This window comes from Phoxinus phoxinus (genome assembly GCF_949152265.1).
Source record: "Phoxinus phoxinus genome assembly, chromosome: 23".
Taxonomy (NCBI): Eukaryota; Metazoa; Chordata; class Actinopteri; order Cypriniformes; family Leuciscidae; genus Phoxinus; species Phoxinus phoxinus.
In genome coordinates, this window is record NC_136898.1 from 4223248 (window position 1) to 4243805 (window position 20558).

The 20558-nt window shown below is 39.0% G+C and overlaps 1 protein-coding gene across 5 annotated transcripts in view; it reads right to left on the bottom strand.

Moving 5' to 3' along the window:
- The window catches only part of pitpnm2 (phosphatidylinositol transfer protein, membrane-associated 2), a 63649-nt gene that overhangs the window by 24980 nt on the left and 18111 nt on the right, over nt 1-20558 (bottom strand). For all 5 annotated transcript variants that reach the window (XM_079599186.1, XM_079599184.1, XM_079599185.1 and 2 more), the window contains exons 2-4: nt 19132-19325; nt 1883-2097; nt 371-492 (exon numbers count right to left, since the gene is read on the bottom strand). In XM_079599186.1, the coding sequence (XP_079455312.1) occupies nt 371-492; nt 1883-2097; nt 19132-19209 (415 nt within the window). In that variant the 5' untranslated portion in view covers nt 19210-19325. The remainder of the gene's footprint in view (nt 1-370; nt 493-1882; nt 2098-19131; nt 19326-20558) is intronic.

Below are 20558 nucleotides of genomic sequence, written 5' to 3' on the forward strand. Positions count from 1 at the left end.
AGTGCCTGCGTCTGTCTGTGATCGGCTCAGAAAGCCTCCAGTACCTGTCCCAGAGTGCAATGGGGCTCTCGTGCAGCGGTACGTTACCCAGCAGCAGCATGATACTATGTCAATGAAGCGACACGCTGTCTGCATCTTAAACACTGAGGCATGACTCGAGAGCTTGAGATTATTTGAGATTGGATACAGAAGAAGGCAGTTCTCACGTGGTAAAAAGCATGCTAACTACTGGACCTCTAGGAAACTCAATTGTTCTAGATGCCCAGTTGTGGTTTTGCTGATTTGAATATTTTGAAACCGTCAAAAGCATCAATTAAATGTATGCGCCAAGCATGCCTGCTGAATGAAAATAAAGAAAGTGCAACAATACCTATATCCCGTTGTCTCCTTTCGGCCGAGGACATGTTGAAGACGTCATTATGGCAGCCCGTGTCCGGCTTGTAGTACGTCTCGATATCGATGGAAAACTTTTCGACAAAAGGACACGTGTAGCTGCAGGACAGGCGAGGAGAGATTAACTCAGATGTCATTTCATCATATCAGTGTCATGCATTACCAGAGGTTCATGCGAGCTTATCCTCTCTTCACACAGGTGTTGTCTATACCTACCATGACCCCTTCATTAGGTAACAGATACATGTTTATTGCAGTGGAAGTTTATCCCTAAGCTGCACTCAACGTGAAACTCTGCTCATGGAATAACGCGCATCATTGCAACATTCACTATAAGACCAGAAAGATGCTTTAAAGGGGTCATATTATGCTTCTTTATATGTTCATCTTTCTTTAGTGTGTATTGTTGCCGTTTGAGGATGAAAAAGCTCTGCAAAGTTACAAAGTACAAAGTCCCTCCAGCGAGAGTTCTTCTCTATATCAGTGTCAGTGTTTCTGAACTCCTGAAACGCCTCCATTGTAGTCTTGAGTTTCTTCTGGGAACAAACACGTCACAACATTCCTCATTTAAAGCATTCATATGCAGAATGAAGGGGCGGGGCCTGGTTGAGTTAGTTAGTAGTGTGTTGAAACTCGCAGTCATGGTAAGGGACATGACATTTTGAAAATTTCAAACGTGCTCAAACTTGCACTTTTCAGAAGGAGGGGCTTCATAAAGAAAGGAACTCATACAGGAATTCATACTGACTGAGATGAACCAAGAGAAAACATTACCGTCTACAGCCGCGTGAGGGCGCTCTAGTTAGCGGAGTTGTTCAGAAGCGACACAGAGGATGAAGAATGCGGGAATGAGATTGCGGGAGCTTGGTGAACTTGCTTACCGGTAACTTGTTGGACTCGCTGGCTTGTTATGTTAATTAAGCCTATTCAGCCTCCCAGGTATACGTTCTTTATGCTATTGTGTCGCTGAATAACTGTTAATGTGTTACGTTAACATACCTATTTAGCCTGTTGTTCTGTGTGCTGTTGTGGAGCTGAATAACTTGCCTTTCCAGATTAAATGTCTGTTCTTGGTCTTGGATTTTGTGAAATAAATTTCAAAATAAAGCGACTTATAGTCCAGTGCGACTTATATATGTTTTTTTACTCTTCATGACGCATTTTTTGACTGATGCGACTTATAGTCCGGAAAATACGGTACATAGAGTGTTACTGAGAGACTGGAAAGAGTAGCTGCAACAATGTCAAATATGGGAAATAATAATGTGTTTTTTAAACATTCAAGCATGAAAACCTATTCTAGTAGAGCTCAAAAAACAAAATCATGACTTTGAAAATGAGGATAATCTTTAAGAAAGTAAACAGATCTATTATTTAAGACCAGAACAACAAGGCCTGACTTGAATATTAAAAGCTGTTTTGGATTTTCATCTGGAGTACTCTTGAAAGAGAGCCAGAGGGTTTTATTATTAGGAGCTATGGCACTCACCGAGTACGAGTGTATGGGTAGGCGTTCCAGGATTCCTCTTCCACACGAAGCGCGGCTTTTGGCAAGATAGAGCGGAACCAGCTAGGGATGTGTTGGCCTATGTGGTAAACCTTATGTGTGTATTGACCAGAGCCGCCTGGGCCGTCTATGTAGGGTCGGTTCTCCAGGATCTCCACGCCGCTGCCCTCGCCTTCGCTCTCTTCACGACTCTTTTTCTGCAGGGAGGGAAAGATCGAGAGATTACGGTTCACAGACTTCCAAATGGGCTGGAATTGAAGTCAAGGCACATTTATTTATATAAAACTATACAATACAGATTGTTTCAAAGCAGCATCACATTAATAAACAGGAAAATAACAGTGTTAATATTGTAAACCTCATCAATTATGGAACAGGATCAACTCAGCTATATATACAGAAGACAATGGTGTCATTATTCTGCTCAAGTTAGTTCAATGTTGATTCAATACACTTCCAACAATAACAGTGTCGATGTTGCAAAGTTAGTGGTATTATGAAGCTCAATTCAGTTCAAATCTGTTGTTTCAATTCATTTCAATAACTGTCAGTTGCATTTATGAAACAAGTTCAATTCAGCTCTACAGAAGACAATAGTGTCATCATTGTTCTGCTCAATACAATAACAGTGTCAATGTTGCAAAGTTAGTGTTAGAGATGCACCGGTTTACCAGCCATAAATCAGAAATGGCCGGTTTTTGCTCCAAACAAAGTTTTTAGTTTTATTTTGGCCGATCTCGATTTCGGAACTGCGCACAAACTGCATTGCAATCATTTCCCAAAATGTAATTTGTGTGGAAACATTATGTTATAAATATAATAAATATATTATTTAATTTAGTCTAAGTCATTTTTGTGTGTGTGTGCCGGTGTATTATGCAGCATAATTTCACAAAGCTAAAGTTAGATAATTCTGTTTTTGCTTTAAACCTTGAAATTATATAATCTAATAATTCAAATAAAAAACAACTGCTCAAGCTACACGTGTGGAGAATCTTTGTTTGGATTGTGATTAAAATGCAGTGGTTGTCTGTCATTTCTAATGGCTACAGATATTTTTGGTTTAAGGCCAGTTTGCTTGTTATAAAAGCAAATAGCCAACAAATAAATGTGCTTAAACAAAGAAGAAAAAAATCAGCAAATGACAACTGTTATCAGCCAATTTGTTTGTAAAAAAATAAATAAACGAATTGTCCATGAAAAATCATGAATGGTACATCGCTAGTTAGTGTCATTATCCAGCTCAATTTAGTTCTCATCTAATAGTGCCAATGCAGTTAAATCGATAATATTAAGCAAAGCTTGAATCTTAAAACATCTTGGGACACTCGAAACTCAACGTTAATGTAAAGGTGACAGTCTATCCCAAAACAGAATTGACTCCAACCCAACAGAAGTCAATTACAAGCCGAGCGCTACTGGTGTTGGCCAATCAAGGAACGCCACACCTTCAGCTTTGTGTCAGTAAGATAAGCCAAGTCTCACTGTGAATTCCAGCAGACAGAACCGTAAAAAACAGGGTACAGTCTTGGCAAGGCTCCAGAGCTGTGAATTTTGGGAGAAGGCCCACTGTGCCAGTCAGGGTGGCACATGCCTCATATCTGCCTCGCTTGAGAAGGTCATTCGAAGGTAGTTGGAAGCATCTGGTGGCTAATGGCAGATCAACTTACTTGTGAAGCCATTAAAGGATAAGTTCTGCCCACTTAAGTCTACTACACTCTAAAAAATGCTGGGTTGTTTCAACCCAATTTTGGGTAAAATATGGACAAACCCAAACTTTGGGTTAAAAATGTAATGTAAAAATTTAACCCAACGGCTGGGTTTGTCCATATTTTACCCAAAATTGGGTTGAAACAACCCAGCATTTTTTAGAGTGTATAGACTGTGTGTCCCGGGCCCCTGAAAGCGGGTTTTTTTTTACATTACTATTTGACAAATTGACATGAATGTAGGTGTAATTATGTAATTGTTATGCGTCCTCTATGTTTAAATAAAAGACGGATGATGACAGTCCAGTGGAGCTGGCACACTCGCAGGGCAGATGGCCACACAGATCCCATCAGCCGTGACTCTGCATTATCAAGATGATAGTGGGATTAAAAGGTGACAACGCTTATTTAAAGGGGTGGTTGATCATGATTTCACTTTTCTAACTTTAGTTAGTGTGTAATGTTGCAGTTTGAGCATAAACAACATCTGCAAAGTTACAACGCTCAAAGTTCAAAGCAAAGGAAGATATTTGCTTTTTGCACATTTGGGAGTCATATCTGTCTTTTCACATGCAATATAGTGCGTAACACAAATGCAATAGCATGTCACTCTGTAGGCATCTTACAACAGTTCCCACACGAGCAATTTGATAGAATATGCTAATCAAAGACTAGAAGATTAATCAATTAACCAATCAGCTCCGCCCGCTGTGCCGGGAGCAGCAGCTCATTTGCATTTAAAGGGAGACACACAAAACAATGCGTTTTTGCTCACCCTCAAAAAATATCTGTGGGGTATTTTGAGCTAAAACTTCACATACACACTCTGGGGACAACAGAGACTTATTTTATATATTGTAAAAAGGGGCATTATACCACCCCTTTAAAGACCTTCATTAAGGTGAAGTTTGTTCCAGAGACGAAGAAAGTTTTAATATTCTTCGATCCTGAATTTCAAACAATTCTGACTGGCACAAGACACGAGGAAACACAAGCAGCAGAAAGCTAAATTGCTAACTGGAGCAACATCAGCCCGTGCTCAGCAAGTGCCAAACTGTCTCGCAGCCGAGACGCCTGAGAAACGATCGCTCTTGGTCTCTCAGTTTCAGGTTTTTAATTCATCCTCAATCGCCGGATACGTGGTGAGCAATACATTTCCATTTTAAAAGCACAGGCCCGTGCCAGCGAGGGAACAGCGGCCGTGCATATCTCAATGTCAGACAGCTGCTTCTCTCTCTTTCTGTCAAACTGCACTGTCAGGACTAGGGATGGGTACCGAAACCCGGTATTAAATGATTCCTGGTGCTAAACTATGAAAGACTGCAGTATCGATAAGCTCAGACGTTAACGGTTCTGCTGTCGCGGAGCTACAGAGTCTGGTTACACTTTAGGGCTGTCATATTAATCCAATTTTTTATTATATTTAGATTTTGGCTTCCAAGGATTATAAAAAGAAGATATTTAAGGTCAAACTAATAAATTTCATTCGCTTCACAGCGGTGCACATTCCTTCCTCTCTAAAACCCAAACTTAACATCAGAATCAGCACAATCGGTGATTGTAGTAAAATGCAGTCTTCTACAGTTGCTAAATTGCGGGACGTGTTTGATAATAAAACCACAACAATCCACGCAAAATGTATTGTTTCCAACTGTGTGTGCGCTCCGAAAACGCACCGCAAGTAGACAAACAAATTATACTTTAGACAAGCACGTTATACTTTATACTTTACAGTGAAAACTATGCAGTTATTGTACCTTTGATTACTTAATTAGATTTCTTTTGTAGGCCATATTACTTATCTGAACAGTAATGTTAGCAGACAGTCCTGAAATTAAAGCACTGAATTTCATTTTTATCCTGTTTCCTTGTTATTTTTCTTATTGTATCTTATGCATATAAAACACAAATGCCTGCAAACTGGTCCATTTACAAATGGATGTTTTATATTTATTTTGTTTAGACATTGCGGTTTCTTTTGCTATAGATATTTTACATTTCAGATTATAAAGCAATGTTAGTTATGTTCTTAATTTGTTTATATATACACTGTACATTATATATATATATATATATATATATATATATATAATAATTCATTACATTTATATAGCGCCTTTCTGGACACTCAAAGCACTTTACATAGAAGGGGGGAATCTCCTCAACCACCACCAATGTGCAGCATCCACCTGGATGATGCGACGGCAGCCATATTGCGCCAGAACGCCCACCACACACCAGCTTACTGGTGGAGAGGAGACCGTGATGAAGCCAATCAGTATATATAGGAGGATGATTAGGAGGCCATGATGGACAGTGGCATTCAAATTTGTCCAGAATGCCGGGGTTACACCCCTACTCTTTCGAAAGACATCCTGGGATTTTTAGTGACCACAGAGAGTCAGGACCTCGGTTTAACGTCTCATCCGAAGGACGGCGCTCTTTGTCAGTATAGTGTCCCCGTCACTACACTGGGGCGTTAGGACCCACACAGACCACAGGGTGAGCGCCCCCTGCTGGCCTCACTAACACCTCTACCAGCAGCAACCTGGTTTTCTCAGGAGGTCTCCCATCCAAGTACTAACCAGGCTCAGCCCCGCTTAGCTTCAGTGGGAAACCAGTCTTGGGTTACAGGGTGATATGGATATATATATATATATATATACACACACTGTATATAATATAACAAAAAGAAACGATAGGAGTACCGTTAAAGTACCAGAACGATAAGCAGTATCGGTAAGAGTAAAAACCTTAATGATACCCATCCCTAGTCAGGACTGACACCAGACCAACACATTCCACATAATGCATGTGAAGCTGGAGCCCATTCGAGGCATCCGCAGGTTTGTAGCTCACATGTGCAGAGCAGGAAGAAACGGACCATTCACGTCTTCTAGTTAGAGAGGTGAGCTGTCAGCAGCTGGAGGTGGGGACAGACAGACAAATGGCAGGCGGGAGAGGGAACGGGCTGGGGTATCTGTTTTTGCTCATCCTCCCAGTGTGGAGTCGCCAGCACTTCATTATGGTGCTGACAGATGGCATCAGGCCCCGCACTCGCTACAATTAATCCCGCGTACACACATGCATGCATGCATGCACACACACACACACACATACACCTTAGAGAAGTGTGGTCTTGACACCATAAGGCTGTGCAGTACAATAATATTGCAATGTTTTTCCCCCACGATTTTGTATCAATACAGAGTGTTTGTTTGTCAAGTGATTTTGATTTAGCACCAAAACTGTACAAAAAGTAACAAAATTGTCCTTAAAAACAAACATGATCATTTTTAACAGGGCTGCACGATTTGGGGTGGGGGGGCATTGCCAAAATGGGCAACATAGGAAGATTGGGTATAATTTGACTCGGTATGCTCTGCACTGAATCAAAAGAGAGACCAGTTTTACGATTTTTGGGCAAACTTGAGAATTTATCAGCAAAAATCTCCTGACCAGTAGGTGGCACTGTGTTGAAACACTGCATATAGCCTCAGGTCATGCTTGTGATGACATGTACCAAGATTCGTCTCAATATGCAAAAGCGTTGCAGAGATACAGCCTCGTATTAATTTGGTGTGCTCTTTGTCGAATTCGTTCACACGTTATTTGAGAACGGCTGGGATTATCAAAAAGCTTTTAATAACTTTTTGGCAGCAATATATCGGACAAATCGTCTAGGAGTGGACAGGAAAAGACGACTGAAAAATTATTAATTTTGTTTCTAGCTCTTACGGTTCAGAAGTTATTAGCATAAACGTAAGTGAAACCTTGGACAGTTGGTGGCGCTAGAGGGACTGAGTTAGATACACAAAAATGGGTGTGGTTAATGTTTGGACTATTCTTTATCTGTGTGCCAAATTTCATAACGAAATTTCTTCATTTTCAAATGTTAAAGGTGCAGTATGTAAAAACAACAGCTAGTGGTCGAAATAGGTATTGCAGTCCAATTCAAAATATCAGAGATCGTCGTTTCTCCCGGCACCTGCTCTTCAGACTGGACGGCGTTCACACGGGTTGCCAGTTTGAGCACACGCAACAGGAATGAGCGCAATGGACAATTAAAATTGGCAACGTGCAGTATCACAGACCAAAACGATAACAAACATTCCAGCCTGGAAACGCACATTTCAAAGTAAAATAACTGGCTGTAGAAGTGTTTTTCAGAGAAACGAGTAAGTGAACTTAGCATGTTTCCTAAATATATGCAAACATATTATGGTATTTTTATGCTTTAGTAGAGTGAAAAAGTTATATACAGCACCTTTAAACCATCAAACTTATTTTAACAGATAACCACAAGGAGAGTGCTACAAGTTTGTGAAGAAGTTTGCCGCCTGTTGCTTCCCAAATGCATGTTAGATTGACCTAAACTCAGAGGACATGCAGAGATGGGGATGATGTGGAGCAGCATTTACTCTGAACCGAGCCGCTGGAAACACCAGCGAATAATGAGCTGCTCACGCGTAAGGACACAGCGCTTTACTAAGATATATGCAATGCATATATTTAATCAAATTCCAGTCTTTGCAATTAGATAATCGCACTAATCCATATCAGGATTTTAGTTTTATTTTGATTAATCGTGCAGCCCTACTTATTAATAAATAATTGTAACAGACAAGCCTGTTACGACTGAAACTATAACCGTCTCGTGTTTTTAATGCAAAACAAAGTTATATAATAATGAACTGCTTATGTTCAACAAGCACAGAATTTAGCATTGTTTTTCCTCTCTAATCACGACCCTATCAGACTTGTGACCTGATTTTGGGTCACAACTCACCAGTTGAGACCCAGTTTTTCAGAGCAATGGTTTTAACCTCGCCGCGGTTTCCTTCACTTTTGTTGAGTTTGCACTCTATCAGATGTATGAGATGAACTCACAATAGTGAAGATAACCACACAAGAAGAGACGATGACCTTGCTTGTGCAATTCAATTACGATATTCATCATTTGACGAATCAGTGATGTCTGTACAGGATGAGTAACACAACCAAGTTTAATACTTAAAATTCCTTGATGCTTAAACTTGTGCATCTAGGCTGGATAAACTACATTAATACTCTGGTACTGAAACACACTAAAGGTGCTTTCACATCAGTAGTTCGGTTAATTTGGACCGGACCAAGGGCGAAAAATTATACTTTGTAGCATTTTTCATGCGTTTTGGTTCCTTTTCACACCACACTGATTGCTCTGGTCCGAATCAGTTGATGAGTTGATGAGACGAACCAAAATGCAGTCACGTGACAACATCCACATCACTCGTTGGCCAGATGTGTCGTGAACATATTTCCATAACTGCATTTCTTTTGGTCAGAATTAAACCAATTGCGGGAAAATTCCAACAGAATCTATGAAATCCCCTTTCCCTGAGCGGTTTGCTAAACAAGCGAAGATTTCGCTGTTCTTGTGAGTTTTTGAAAGTTGGGACCGAATATGTATCCTGGCTCCACCCTCCTACGTACTTCCGCTCAATTTTCTATTTTCCTTAAGTACTACGTCTGGGATTGTTGTATATTCTTGGGTTTTCCCCGATCAATTTTTTACCGGTCCAATCAGCAAACAGAGGGAGTGGCTGAGAACGATGACGTTGAGGTTCTGCGCTAGTTTGAGTCGTCATACGTCACGACCAAACGTTAGCGATTGGTTATGGCAGATCCTGGGTGACTCTGGGCAGATCCAATAGTTTTAAACTTCAACAGAGTACCCGCCTTCAAGGAAGTTAACGCTTGTCAATGGAGAGAGGCCAGACTCTCTGTACAAATTAAATGTATGAGAGTCTGGTAGGACCAGGCTACCGAATATGGTCATCAGACCACATTTCTATGAGGCTCCGCACCTCCTCACAATTCCAAGTGTGTCCGCGAGCTGCCATGCTAAAAGTGCAAACTACCAACAAACATTAGTCCTCATCCCATAATGCACAGTGCCGCTGACTACGGCAGCTGGTTTAGACCCAAAATGCGCAGTTCTTTGGCAGTTGGGTCTTCTCAGTACGCTCGTTTGGTCCGCTTTTGGTGCGCACCCGAGTGTGATTGCTGTATTCACACCTGCCCAAACGAACCGCTAGCCTGGTTCTACCAGACTCTCGTACATTTCATTTGTACAGAGAGTCTGGCCTCTCTCCATTGACAAGCGTTAACTTCCTTGAAGGCGGGTACTCTGTTGAAGTTTAAAACTATTGGATCTGCCCAGAGCCACTCTGGATCTGCCATAACCAATCGCTAACGTTTGGTCGTAACGTATGACGACTCAAACTAGCGCACAACCTCAACGTCATCGTTCTCAGCCACTCCCTCTGTTCGCTGATTGGACCTGCAAAAAATTGATCAGAGAAAACCCAAGAATACACCGCAATCCCAGACCTAGTACTGAAGGAAAATGAAAAATGAGCGGAAGTTCGTAGGAGGGCGGAGCCAGGCTAACGAACCGCACCAAGGGGGACAACAAACTCTAGTGCGATTCAAATGCAGCTCAACTCTGAACATGATCGATCACATTATGTTTCTGGTTAGACACTGACAGAAGCTCTAATAATCACTTTTAAATGACCCTAGTTTGAAAGAATTAGTCTCTCAAATGCTTGAAATATAATACAAAGGTAGTACTGATGGTACAAAAGGTACATTTATGCTGAGAAAGCAGTTAGTTTAGGATGAAAATAATGCAAACCTAATATATTACAAAGGCCAATAACTGCTGAGAGGTCATCATAATGAATGCACGGTTGACCAAGAGCTGTGTTGCAACTCCCGTAACTGACAGAAAGCAGAAAGCTGGAGTTCAGTTTTCCCTGGCAGGATTCCTGTGCACTCTAGCTAATTACATATTTCACATGGATGACTTTAATTCAAATGAAAAATGACTAGGCCCTAAAAGGAGCATCCATCCAGAGATTTCCAGCTCTCCAGTTGAAATTCACCACCTGGGATTTGCCCTCAAAACATTCCGATTTCTTTCCGAAGCCGCGCTCAGCTCTACCCTTAATTTAGCATCTCCGTGGATGAGCGAAAAGCAAATGCTGCCCTATATGGACACGGACGGCTAAGATCATGTGAGAGGTTTAACCTCGTCGCGATGCACCTTCGCTGCCCATCTGCGGAGAGCAGAAATCACGGGAGTGAAGTTGCCCTGGCAACAGGCCTGCATCATCATGACCTCTCCCTTTCGCACCGCAAACAAATGACTGCAGTGAGCGCCACGCTCCGGCTGATGTCACAGGTCTCCATGGCAACCGCAGCTCAGCTGTGACGCTGCAGAGGAGGGAGTCTGACCGGAGGGGAGAGAAAGAGAAAACAGGAGAGCGAGAGATCCAGCGGGAAGTGTGATGCTGCTGTGACGGAAGCTTAGGAAAGACATATTCCTGCTGGTGTATAGAACAAAACTGACAGTATTCTTGACAATCTCATTATAATTATGAGCTTGCATTGAAATGGCTTAAAAGGGCGATTTTATACATTTCATATACTTATATATATATATATATATATACCAGAACCAAGCCACTGTTGCCAAATAGATGGTAACACTTTAGTTTAGGGTCAAATTCTCACTATTAACTAGTTGCTTATTAGCATGCATATTACTACTGTTTATTAGTACTTATTAAGCACATATTAATGCATTATTCTGCTTGACCATATTCTACATCCCTTAATCCACCCAATACATAAACATAACATCTACCTTACTAACTATTAATCAGGCATGAAAACAGGTCAGGGGTAAAAAAGGTGAGAAGGATGCGGCATATATCCCCCCCCCCCAAAAAAAAAAAAAAATGAAACAACAACAACAACAAAAACAACTTGTAATCTGCATTGGCATTGTAGTAGGCTACCAGTGTTTCTCACAGGATTTTTGGATCACTGTGATGAGTGGTCCTCTGCCACTCTAGGGGGGTTCGGGGGAATGAGAAAATGTTGTGCTTTTTAATGTGAAATTCATCAATCTGGTGCAAATTAAACAAAGAAAATTTCAAAACTCTTTTAGTTACAGTGTCTGTCTACATTACTACTACAATAATAGTTATAATATTAATCCCATGATAGTAATAGCCATATAGCCTATTGTAAAACAAATGCACTGAAAAATAAAGGAAACTTTCATAATTAGTTTTGTACTAATTTCTATACTTGAAAGAGTATATTTCTATACTTCACATTAAAGATGTGATTGGGCTAGCCCAGTGTCAATCAAGAAAAGAACCAATGGGCCGCTGATCTACGTATTTCATCGGGTCTCAGAGAAAAAAAACTATTTACTACTACTATTTATCCCAAAAATGCCCCAAACCAGTCGTCTGTATGATAATCTGAAACAAGCACTGGTGAGCCGTTGTCCTGCTTCACTTCACAGATGCTGAGTGAAAGGAGAATTATAGAATGAAAGGATATTCATTTATATGACACTTTATTAATCAGGAGAACAGCTTGTTCAGCGCGTCATACGTCGTCCTTTCAGTTTCGGTTTTCAATCGATCAAGTTTTTTCACGTTCTCTCGATAAACCACCCCTTTCAATCCGATCGAAATAATTTGTAATAGAGCTGACACTTTGAGTTTTTAACGGGTTATGTTAAAGCCCTACTTGTTATGTTTTTATAAAATATCTATAGTGAATGCATTATCATATCACCGTATTATTTACCGTCATGCAACTGCGAGCCACAAATTAAAGCTTGGCGAGCTGCATGAGGCTCGCGAGCCGCGCAATGAATACTTGTTCCTGCTCGCTCAGCGCTCACGGCGCCCGCGCCCACTCGCGATATTATCTCGCCCACTTCTATGTCAAAATAAAAAATAATGACATTGGCAACATCGCTGTCTGTATCTGACAGGACAGTTAACATTGTAAGCTAACTTACCTCAGGCTTGCTTTCCGACGTGCGGTTCTTTGTTCGGCAGTGTGTCCAGTTCTCAGACTCGCGGTGTAAAAGACTTTGAAAACATTTCTGCCCTAACGTTACTCTGACTCGTATTGGCTGTCATGTTTCGGCATTCGGAATGATGATTGTTTTTTAAAGCTTATAGTTTTGTAAAGTTTATGGTAACTTTATAGGGGATAAATGCTGGCCTCGACCTCGAACACCCCCCCCCTAAAATATTTTCTCATCGGATCTGCACAAATCACGTAGGTGACCCTTTTAGGTTTTAAAACGGCGAATTTCGCCGAAAGGTGAGGAGTTTTCATGCCTGATTAATAAGCAGTAAATAGAAGTTTATTGAGGCAAGTCGTAGTAGATAGTTTGTTAACAGTGAGAATTGGACCCTAATCTAAAGTATGATCAAAAATACATTATAAAAAAATATATTTTTTATAAAAGAGGCAAAATATGTTTTCCAACTGTTTTTTATTAAATGAAACAAGAAATAATAGTATTCAATAATTTAATTTATATGTACAAATACACCCTTATATAGTAATATGATGTATAAAAGAAACATTATACATATATTTTTACTAAAACAATTTGTATAAATATATAAACAGAAACATTAATCTACATATATTTTATATATATATTACTTTAAATCACTGCTATATCCATGATGTGGCTTATCCACTGGTGTGACTCAACTCGGATGACACTAGGACTGGGTATAATAATTATTGTGATATAATTTTCCTTGATAAAAATTGTTTGAAAAATGATTGATACAAAGTTTATGCGGCAATGTTTATGATTTAAACAAGTTTAAAGCCAGATAAAACAACGCTGACAAACACTAATCACCATCATTTACCATGGATTTACTGTAGTAACACTAACTGTACCATGGTATCGTGGCAAAAATGTGGGATGTTCATATCCAATTTTTGTATATTATTAACGTGGACATGTATTAAAGGAAGATGGAATATAGTTACAGTGATTAATCTTTTATACTAAATGTATTTAGGATACAAATACCATAGAAACCATATAGTTACATTTTGCATGATTATATGTGTGGTTTTACCTGTGGTTATGATCTGAACGTAAGCTACTATGGAAGACCAATGGTTAATTTTAATAAAACTCAAACAGTCAGAATATTAAAATTTTACCCTCCCAAAAAATGAGGTTGTTATGATTTTTACAGATGTTACTGTTTTTGTTAATGAACATAAATGTATAGCAGCATCCTAACTCAAACTACTACTACTGCCAAATGTGCATTTCTGAGACAAAACAAACATGTAATATTAATATTGCAGCCTGCACTGCAAACTAAACTGTGTTGAAGATACAGAGTCAAGCAAAACAAACCCGTTTCATGATTTAAAACAATATCAATCATTAGAACATACAGAAACTAAGATAAGAAAGTCATTTTTCTATTAAGATATTTATTTTATTAAGAAAAAAAATGACTGGAACTGTCTAAAGAAAGTTCAGACAATAAAGAGAAGTTTAAAACCACAGTTTGCTTTCTACAACTTTCACTTAGGAGCAAATATAAGCCTTTAAACTAGAAAGAAATAAAGCTTTGACATTTATTGTGATAATTATCGATTAATTTTTTTATCGTGATCATTTTTTGGCCATATCGCCCAGCCCTAAATGACACACTGGCTAATGAAGTGAAAAACTCATCTTTGGTGCATCTCACACCAAAAACCACCTCACGTCTCCCACAGCGGAACTAGTTTTGTTTATATTTCCACCAGCGTTGAACATCTGTTCACGGTTTCTGACCAGAGTTGCTGTGTAACATGAGGCTTTCTCGCTGTAATCGGAAGCATGGGCACACAAACACACACACACACACACACACCGGTTTAATACTACACCAGCGGGGTCAGTGTACGAGCATGCCAAACCGTGTGTGTTGCCCACCGCACACTCATTAGGGGAACTCTGCGACGGCATGTCAACAGATGGAGCTTATAAAAAGCAGGACTTGGAAAGTACGCCTAAAAACGATCCAAATAAACAAGTGAAACTAACTTTAACAAGGAAGAGGACACAAATGTTCTCTTTAGATGCAGATTTAACGTGCTAATTGGCTTAAAACTTCGAATCTCTATGCCAAACCTAAACGGTTCAACCATCAGTCATATGGGCGCTACTTCACACTTTCGATGACTCACGCTTTTAGAAATCTGCTAATTAGACACTCGTTCCCTAAGGACTTCAAGTCTTATGCGAGTCAACATCGCTTAGGCTCGATTCTGATGTCCACTGACTTAACAGCACAAGTGCTTAAATTTAGCATGCCTGCTGCAATTGGATAGTAACGTCCTGGCTGTCTATAGGGGCCGTTTGCTTAATACCTCACTGACAACAACACTGAGCGGCAGCTGCATTGACAGACTGCTAATTAACCTTATAAGACCATTCAGAGAAAGCGGAGCACGTGGGTGGAAGCTCAGCTCGATCTGTGGCCGTAACCTCACTGTGAGCTTGAAGAACAATCCGAGCTCGCTGGAGAGACACTATATTATTTCACTCAAACCTCCACAGACGTGCAGCTAGACACAGCTCTGAGGAACGCTTTTTGTAAACCAGCAACTTTGTGGACCACAAATGAACTCAAGTTTGACTTTAACATGTTGATAAACTATTGCCACGATTAGGGTGACCACCCGTCTCGCTTTGAACCGCATTTTCACCCCTTGTCCCGCACGTCACAATTGAGAAATTGTGCATTTCACAAAATGTCCCGCATTTTCATCAGTCTGTTGGTTTTTAATTATCATATTAAGAAAACGTGCATGCGTTCTTTTGCCTTTTGAAGAAAGCATTTTATTTATTCTTTTTGCGGTGTAGTTTTTCCCCTATATTTAACAGCGCAAATACAACAGCCGTTTTTAAAATCCTATCCAATGGTTGAGAAGAAAGGAGTAAACACGGTCACTAGTAGGTTGTGACGGCTGTCAATCAAAATGTGGAGCGGTGAATCGTTCCATGTGTTCACTGTCAGAAAACAAATGGATAATTCGGACAATTAAAATTTGACTAACAGAATTTATCAACTTGTTGCCTTCTGTGGTTGCTTATCCTTTCTAAAAATATGAAAGTTTTTGGTTTAATATTTTCTTAATATATAAGACTGTCAATTATCTAATTTCATGTTTTATATTTTATTTGATCATTGTTTATTTAGTTGGATTTTAGTTGGACTTGGTCAAAAATTGTTATCTGCATGATACCTTTGCCTTTGGGCTCAGTGATGTTGAATTTAAATGACATGTAAAATAAAGACATGTCATGTTACAATGTGATTTAGCCTAATGGTGTTTTCTGGAAGGGTCTAAAGAACAAAGACATTTTATCAGCTGAAAGGCAGAATACAAATGTCTTTATTAAGTTAGACATTATATAACAGTTTCAGGTCATGTTTTAGTGTTGGTAACATGTCCCACACAAACTTATAATCGTCCCACATTTGGTTTGTTTGATGGTGGTCACCAAGGTATAAAAACGGCATAGCATTCACAAGTATTGGGTAAAACACACTATTTTAAATACAGTGATGAACTGTACAATTTGGGGGAAATCTCTAATTGCACTTTTTCTGACAATAATTGCAATCTTAAAAAAAGTTTTAGATTTTCTGTGTCTTGTCTGTAGGGCTAAACATTTTGTGATTATATATCAATGTGACTAAATAAATAAAAACTGTGAAATACTGTAAAATAAATAATTATTTATTGTTGTTATTACTAAATTAAAATATTAAACAAAAGTCACATTACTATTGCAATATTTGACTGTAAAATAAATAAAAATAGTATTTAAGAAAAATAATATAGTATACTGTAAACTTACAATACTAATAATTATGGTTATCTTAATTTTAAAATATTACAAGCTTTTATTCATAATTTTACAAGCAGAAAACTGCAGGGAGACCTTAAAGCTTCTCTGTTTTACTTTGATTAATCATACAGCCCTATTACATTAAACTATTTTTATTGAAAAGCACACTTATTCAACATTACTTTCGAATTGTTCGCCATCTTTGTTTGGTATTTTTTTAGCTCGGCCCAGTGCATTCTGGGCAACTATGCCATGGTTCAGAACATCTACATTAGCACATCGCAGTGGTGCGTATTGATTCTTGGCATCAGCGTTTTTCCGCGGTGGTTTCGGCGTCAGCACAATGCGTAAGGTGCTTCCTGCCTCGCCAGCACCCACAACCCGTCTGACATCCTCTCTCAGGGGATCGCGGGACAGATTTACTCAAATATTAAGAGCTTGTGAAACTCTTATGCCCTTCCAAAAATAGACTTGAGGTACGAGACGTGAAGCACCATCTTTGTTCTGTAAAATTGCATGTGTGCATCTCATATCTGAATGATTCAAACATGCATGTTAGGTTCATTGCATTTGACCCAGAGAGAAGAGCGCGTTTTAAAGAGGAAACACCACAGCAAGCCAGCTGTGAGTCACATCTTTTTGTATGTTACGCACTTCACAGAAACAACAGAAGTGCGTGACGTGCTTGAAAAGAAAAACCCAAAAATGAAAATTCTGCCATTTTTGTCGTTCCAAACCCACAGGCTGTTATTTTTTCCGTTGAACACAAAAGAAGATTCATTTCACACAGCTCTTTTCCACACGATGGTTCATAGTGACCATGTCTGTCACGCTTCAAATAGTCTAAAAAAGCACATTAAAAAATAAGTCCTCTGAAATTGTACGATGATTTCCTGTGAGGAACAGAGTAGGGCTGAATATTGACACAATTTGATTATTTTGATTCACAAGCTTGCGATTAGATTTCATAATTTCATATACAGTACATGGCAAATTTTCTCAAGGATGCAACTAATGCTGTAATAAACCATACAGAGAGTCAGCTGGTACTACATTATTAAAATATGAACTAATTTGTAAACCCAAAAATTTAATTAAGCAAGTTTTTATAAGAATAAAATTATAATACTAACTTTATAATTACATAATAATGTTTCTAAACCAATTTGTTTTCTGAAATATAATATAAATTAAAAAGGTGGCTGTCAAAAATGTGATGGATTTATTCAAAAATATATTAAATGTTGAAGAACATGAGTATAATGGCAATGAATATGGAATATATACACAAATATTTAGCAAAACGCTCTCTAGAATTTTTTTTCTGGCTAACTATCGAGTTTATGGTCAGGTAAAAATAACATTACGTGACATATTGTTTACAAGCTGTTTCTTTGACATCTTTCCGCGTTTGATAAACTGAGCAATTACATGAGACATGACACAGATTTCGGTAAGATGTACTGCATCTTTTTCTGATGTTCATTCATGTTTATTTCATGCTATAACTTGTAGTAAAGAGGAAATGATGATCCGTTCACGTGCGCTCTGAGGTTTTAACAGCGATCTGATGCGCCACACTAAAAATAGTTTGAATTTTGCAATAAAATGGACAGAATTTGAACGACTTTGTTTCACGTTAATAGTATCAAAGCTTATTGGGATTTATTGGATGGGAGGCACGATACGAAGTTCTGTTCATTTATCAACTGACAACAGAAAGACAAAAAAAAAAAATTGGGGGGATCAAAAAAAAAAAAAAAAAACGAGAACGGTTTATAAAAGTGCGAATCGACTTAAATTGATAAATCAATATTTTTACCTAGCCCTAGAGAAGACCAATTTAAGCTGTAGATCTCAAAACATGGTGCAGATTAGACGTCGTTGGTTCTTGTGTGTCTCACAGTCAAACGTTATTGACGTCAAGCCTTATACGAGTCACCATACTTGATGTGAGACCTTTGATGTTGGATATTTTTGGTAGATAACAATTAAATAAATATTTTTGCTAGAGATGCACCGATTGATCGGCTGATTTTTACGTGATCGGCCATGATCGGCGACCGGCCGGTCAGTCTGACATTTGCTGATTTTATGTCAAATGCAGTCGGGCACCGCATGATTAACATCGCGCAGCGCATATTTTTTTCGCCGTGTATGTTAAATTAATGAGTGGATTCACACCGGGAGCAGGAGCATCGCGTGAGTTGCGCTGCTCACGCTCAATTAAAGTGAAAGCACGCTTTTGATGGACAAAATAAATATTTCACACAAAAAGTGCACAAAATGCACAGAATTTGCATGTCTAGTGTGTCTCGGAGTAGGCTTTGTCAGAAAAGAAAATGAAGGCTCAAAAATATTTAGAGAAAAGTTACCTATTTAAACTTGTTTTTATTATTCAGTTATGGGGTAAGGGTATATCGTGTTTTATAAATATGTATATATATAGAAAATAAATATTTGTGTGCTGTAAAGTGGTTAGAAAAAAGAAAATCGGAATCGGCTAAAATCTGTATCGGAAGATCAAACTCAATGAAAAATCGGCCTAGAAAATTGTAATCGGTGTATCTCTAATTTTTGCATCATATTGTGTTATTACATAACAATTTAGAATGTAGCACACAAGTTGTACAAACTACTTTGATGGAGTTTTTTAATCCATTTTGGAGCTTGTCAGATGTTGTCATTATGAACATCATTGTGAATAATGTAAATAATGGCAGAATTTTCTACTGCTTTAATGCAAGATAAAACCATGAGCAAACCTGAATCATGTAGAGTTGAGCGATGCGGTACTCCTCGACGCTCATGGGCATGGGGATGCGGTACTCTTTGATCAGCATGATGGGCGTGGAGCGGGGCTGGCGCTGGAAACGCTCCGCTGGGTCAGGGGCAAATCCACCAGGACGGCCCTTAGCTCGAGTGCATCAGAGAGAAGGAGCCGAGCTCATTCTCAGACCTGGGGAGAAAACACAGGCAAATCAGACTTGAAAATCATCTACGGATGTCCAGGGGATTGCTTTTGAGATAGTGTTTTTAACTTAAATGTTGCATAATATGGTTCTCCAGAGAAAATATCAAAACATAATCAATCTTCACCATAAACCGCATAAGTTTAGCAAGATTTGCTTAAATGCTTAAAACAAAAAATAAAGTTTTTAATATCTTATGCAAGTTTGCTTTTTGAGTACATTTATGTTGTTTGAACTATGTTGAGATATATATTTACAGCAAAACAAGACAAAAATATGAAATGAAAAATATAGCATTTTGTTTTATTTTGAAGAACCAGAGTGACAGTGTGAATTCGGTTTGTGCAATTTCTTTCTCTCTCTCTCGCTCTCTATATACAGTATATATTATGTGTGTATATGTGTATGTGTATATATATATTATATGTGTGTAGCCTATATATATATATATACACATACATAAATATGTTATGTAGAATATAAGAAAAACAGTGGTAAAGCACCATTAAAATTAAAATGCATATTAAAAACTGTGTATTTCTCTGTTTACAAAGTAGCATATTCCATATTACTTCATAATCACTCACAAAACCCAAAACCAACAGATGTTCTGTATAATCACATGGGCATTATGTATTCAGACATAGTGAAAAACATGCAGCGCAACCAACTCGCCATTAATAAATACAGTGTTACTGTACGGCAGAAGCGCTGCAATGGACTCCAACTGTCTGCGAATGACATCTATGCAAGCGATTCCCAGAAACAAAACACAAGGGGCCTTGTTTTGACCTTCGGCTGCCGTAAGAAACGTAAATCCACCTGCTGATGACACCGAGGTCCGGCAGACACCGTAACTCTCCCGCAGATCCACAGGGTGTGTCACATGACACAGGCCGCTTAGTGTAAGACGGATTATCCACAGACAACTCACCCAACTCTTCCCTGAAAGGTAAAGCGGACAGCTGTGTGTTTGTGTGTGTGAGCAGAAAGGTGAGCTGGTGTAAATACAAACACCGTAAGACTCATAAACAATCAGCAACCATCGACTAAGCGACCATCTCAGGGCTCCCAAGAGGGGCCATGTTAGGTGCAACAGCTGTCAGAGCTAAAAATGGCATCCATGACGAAAAATATCGTGCTATTTTGGTCTATAAATAGCTTGTATGGCTCGGTTACGTCACGCACACTTGCAGTAAAAAGGATTGCGCTGTGATTGC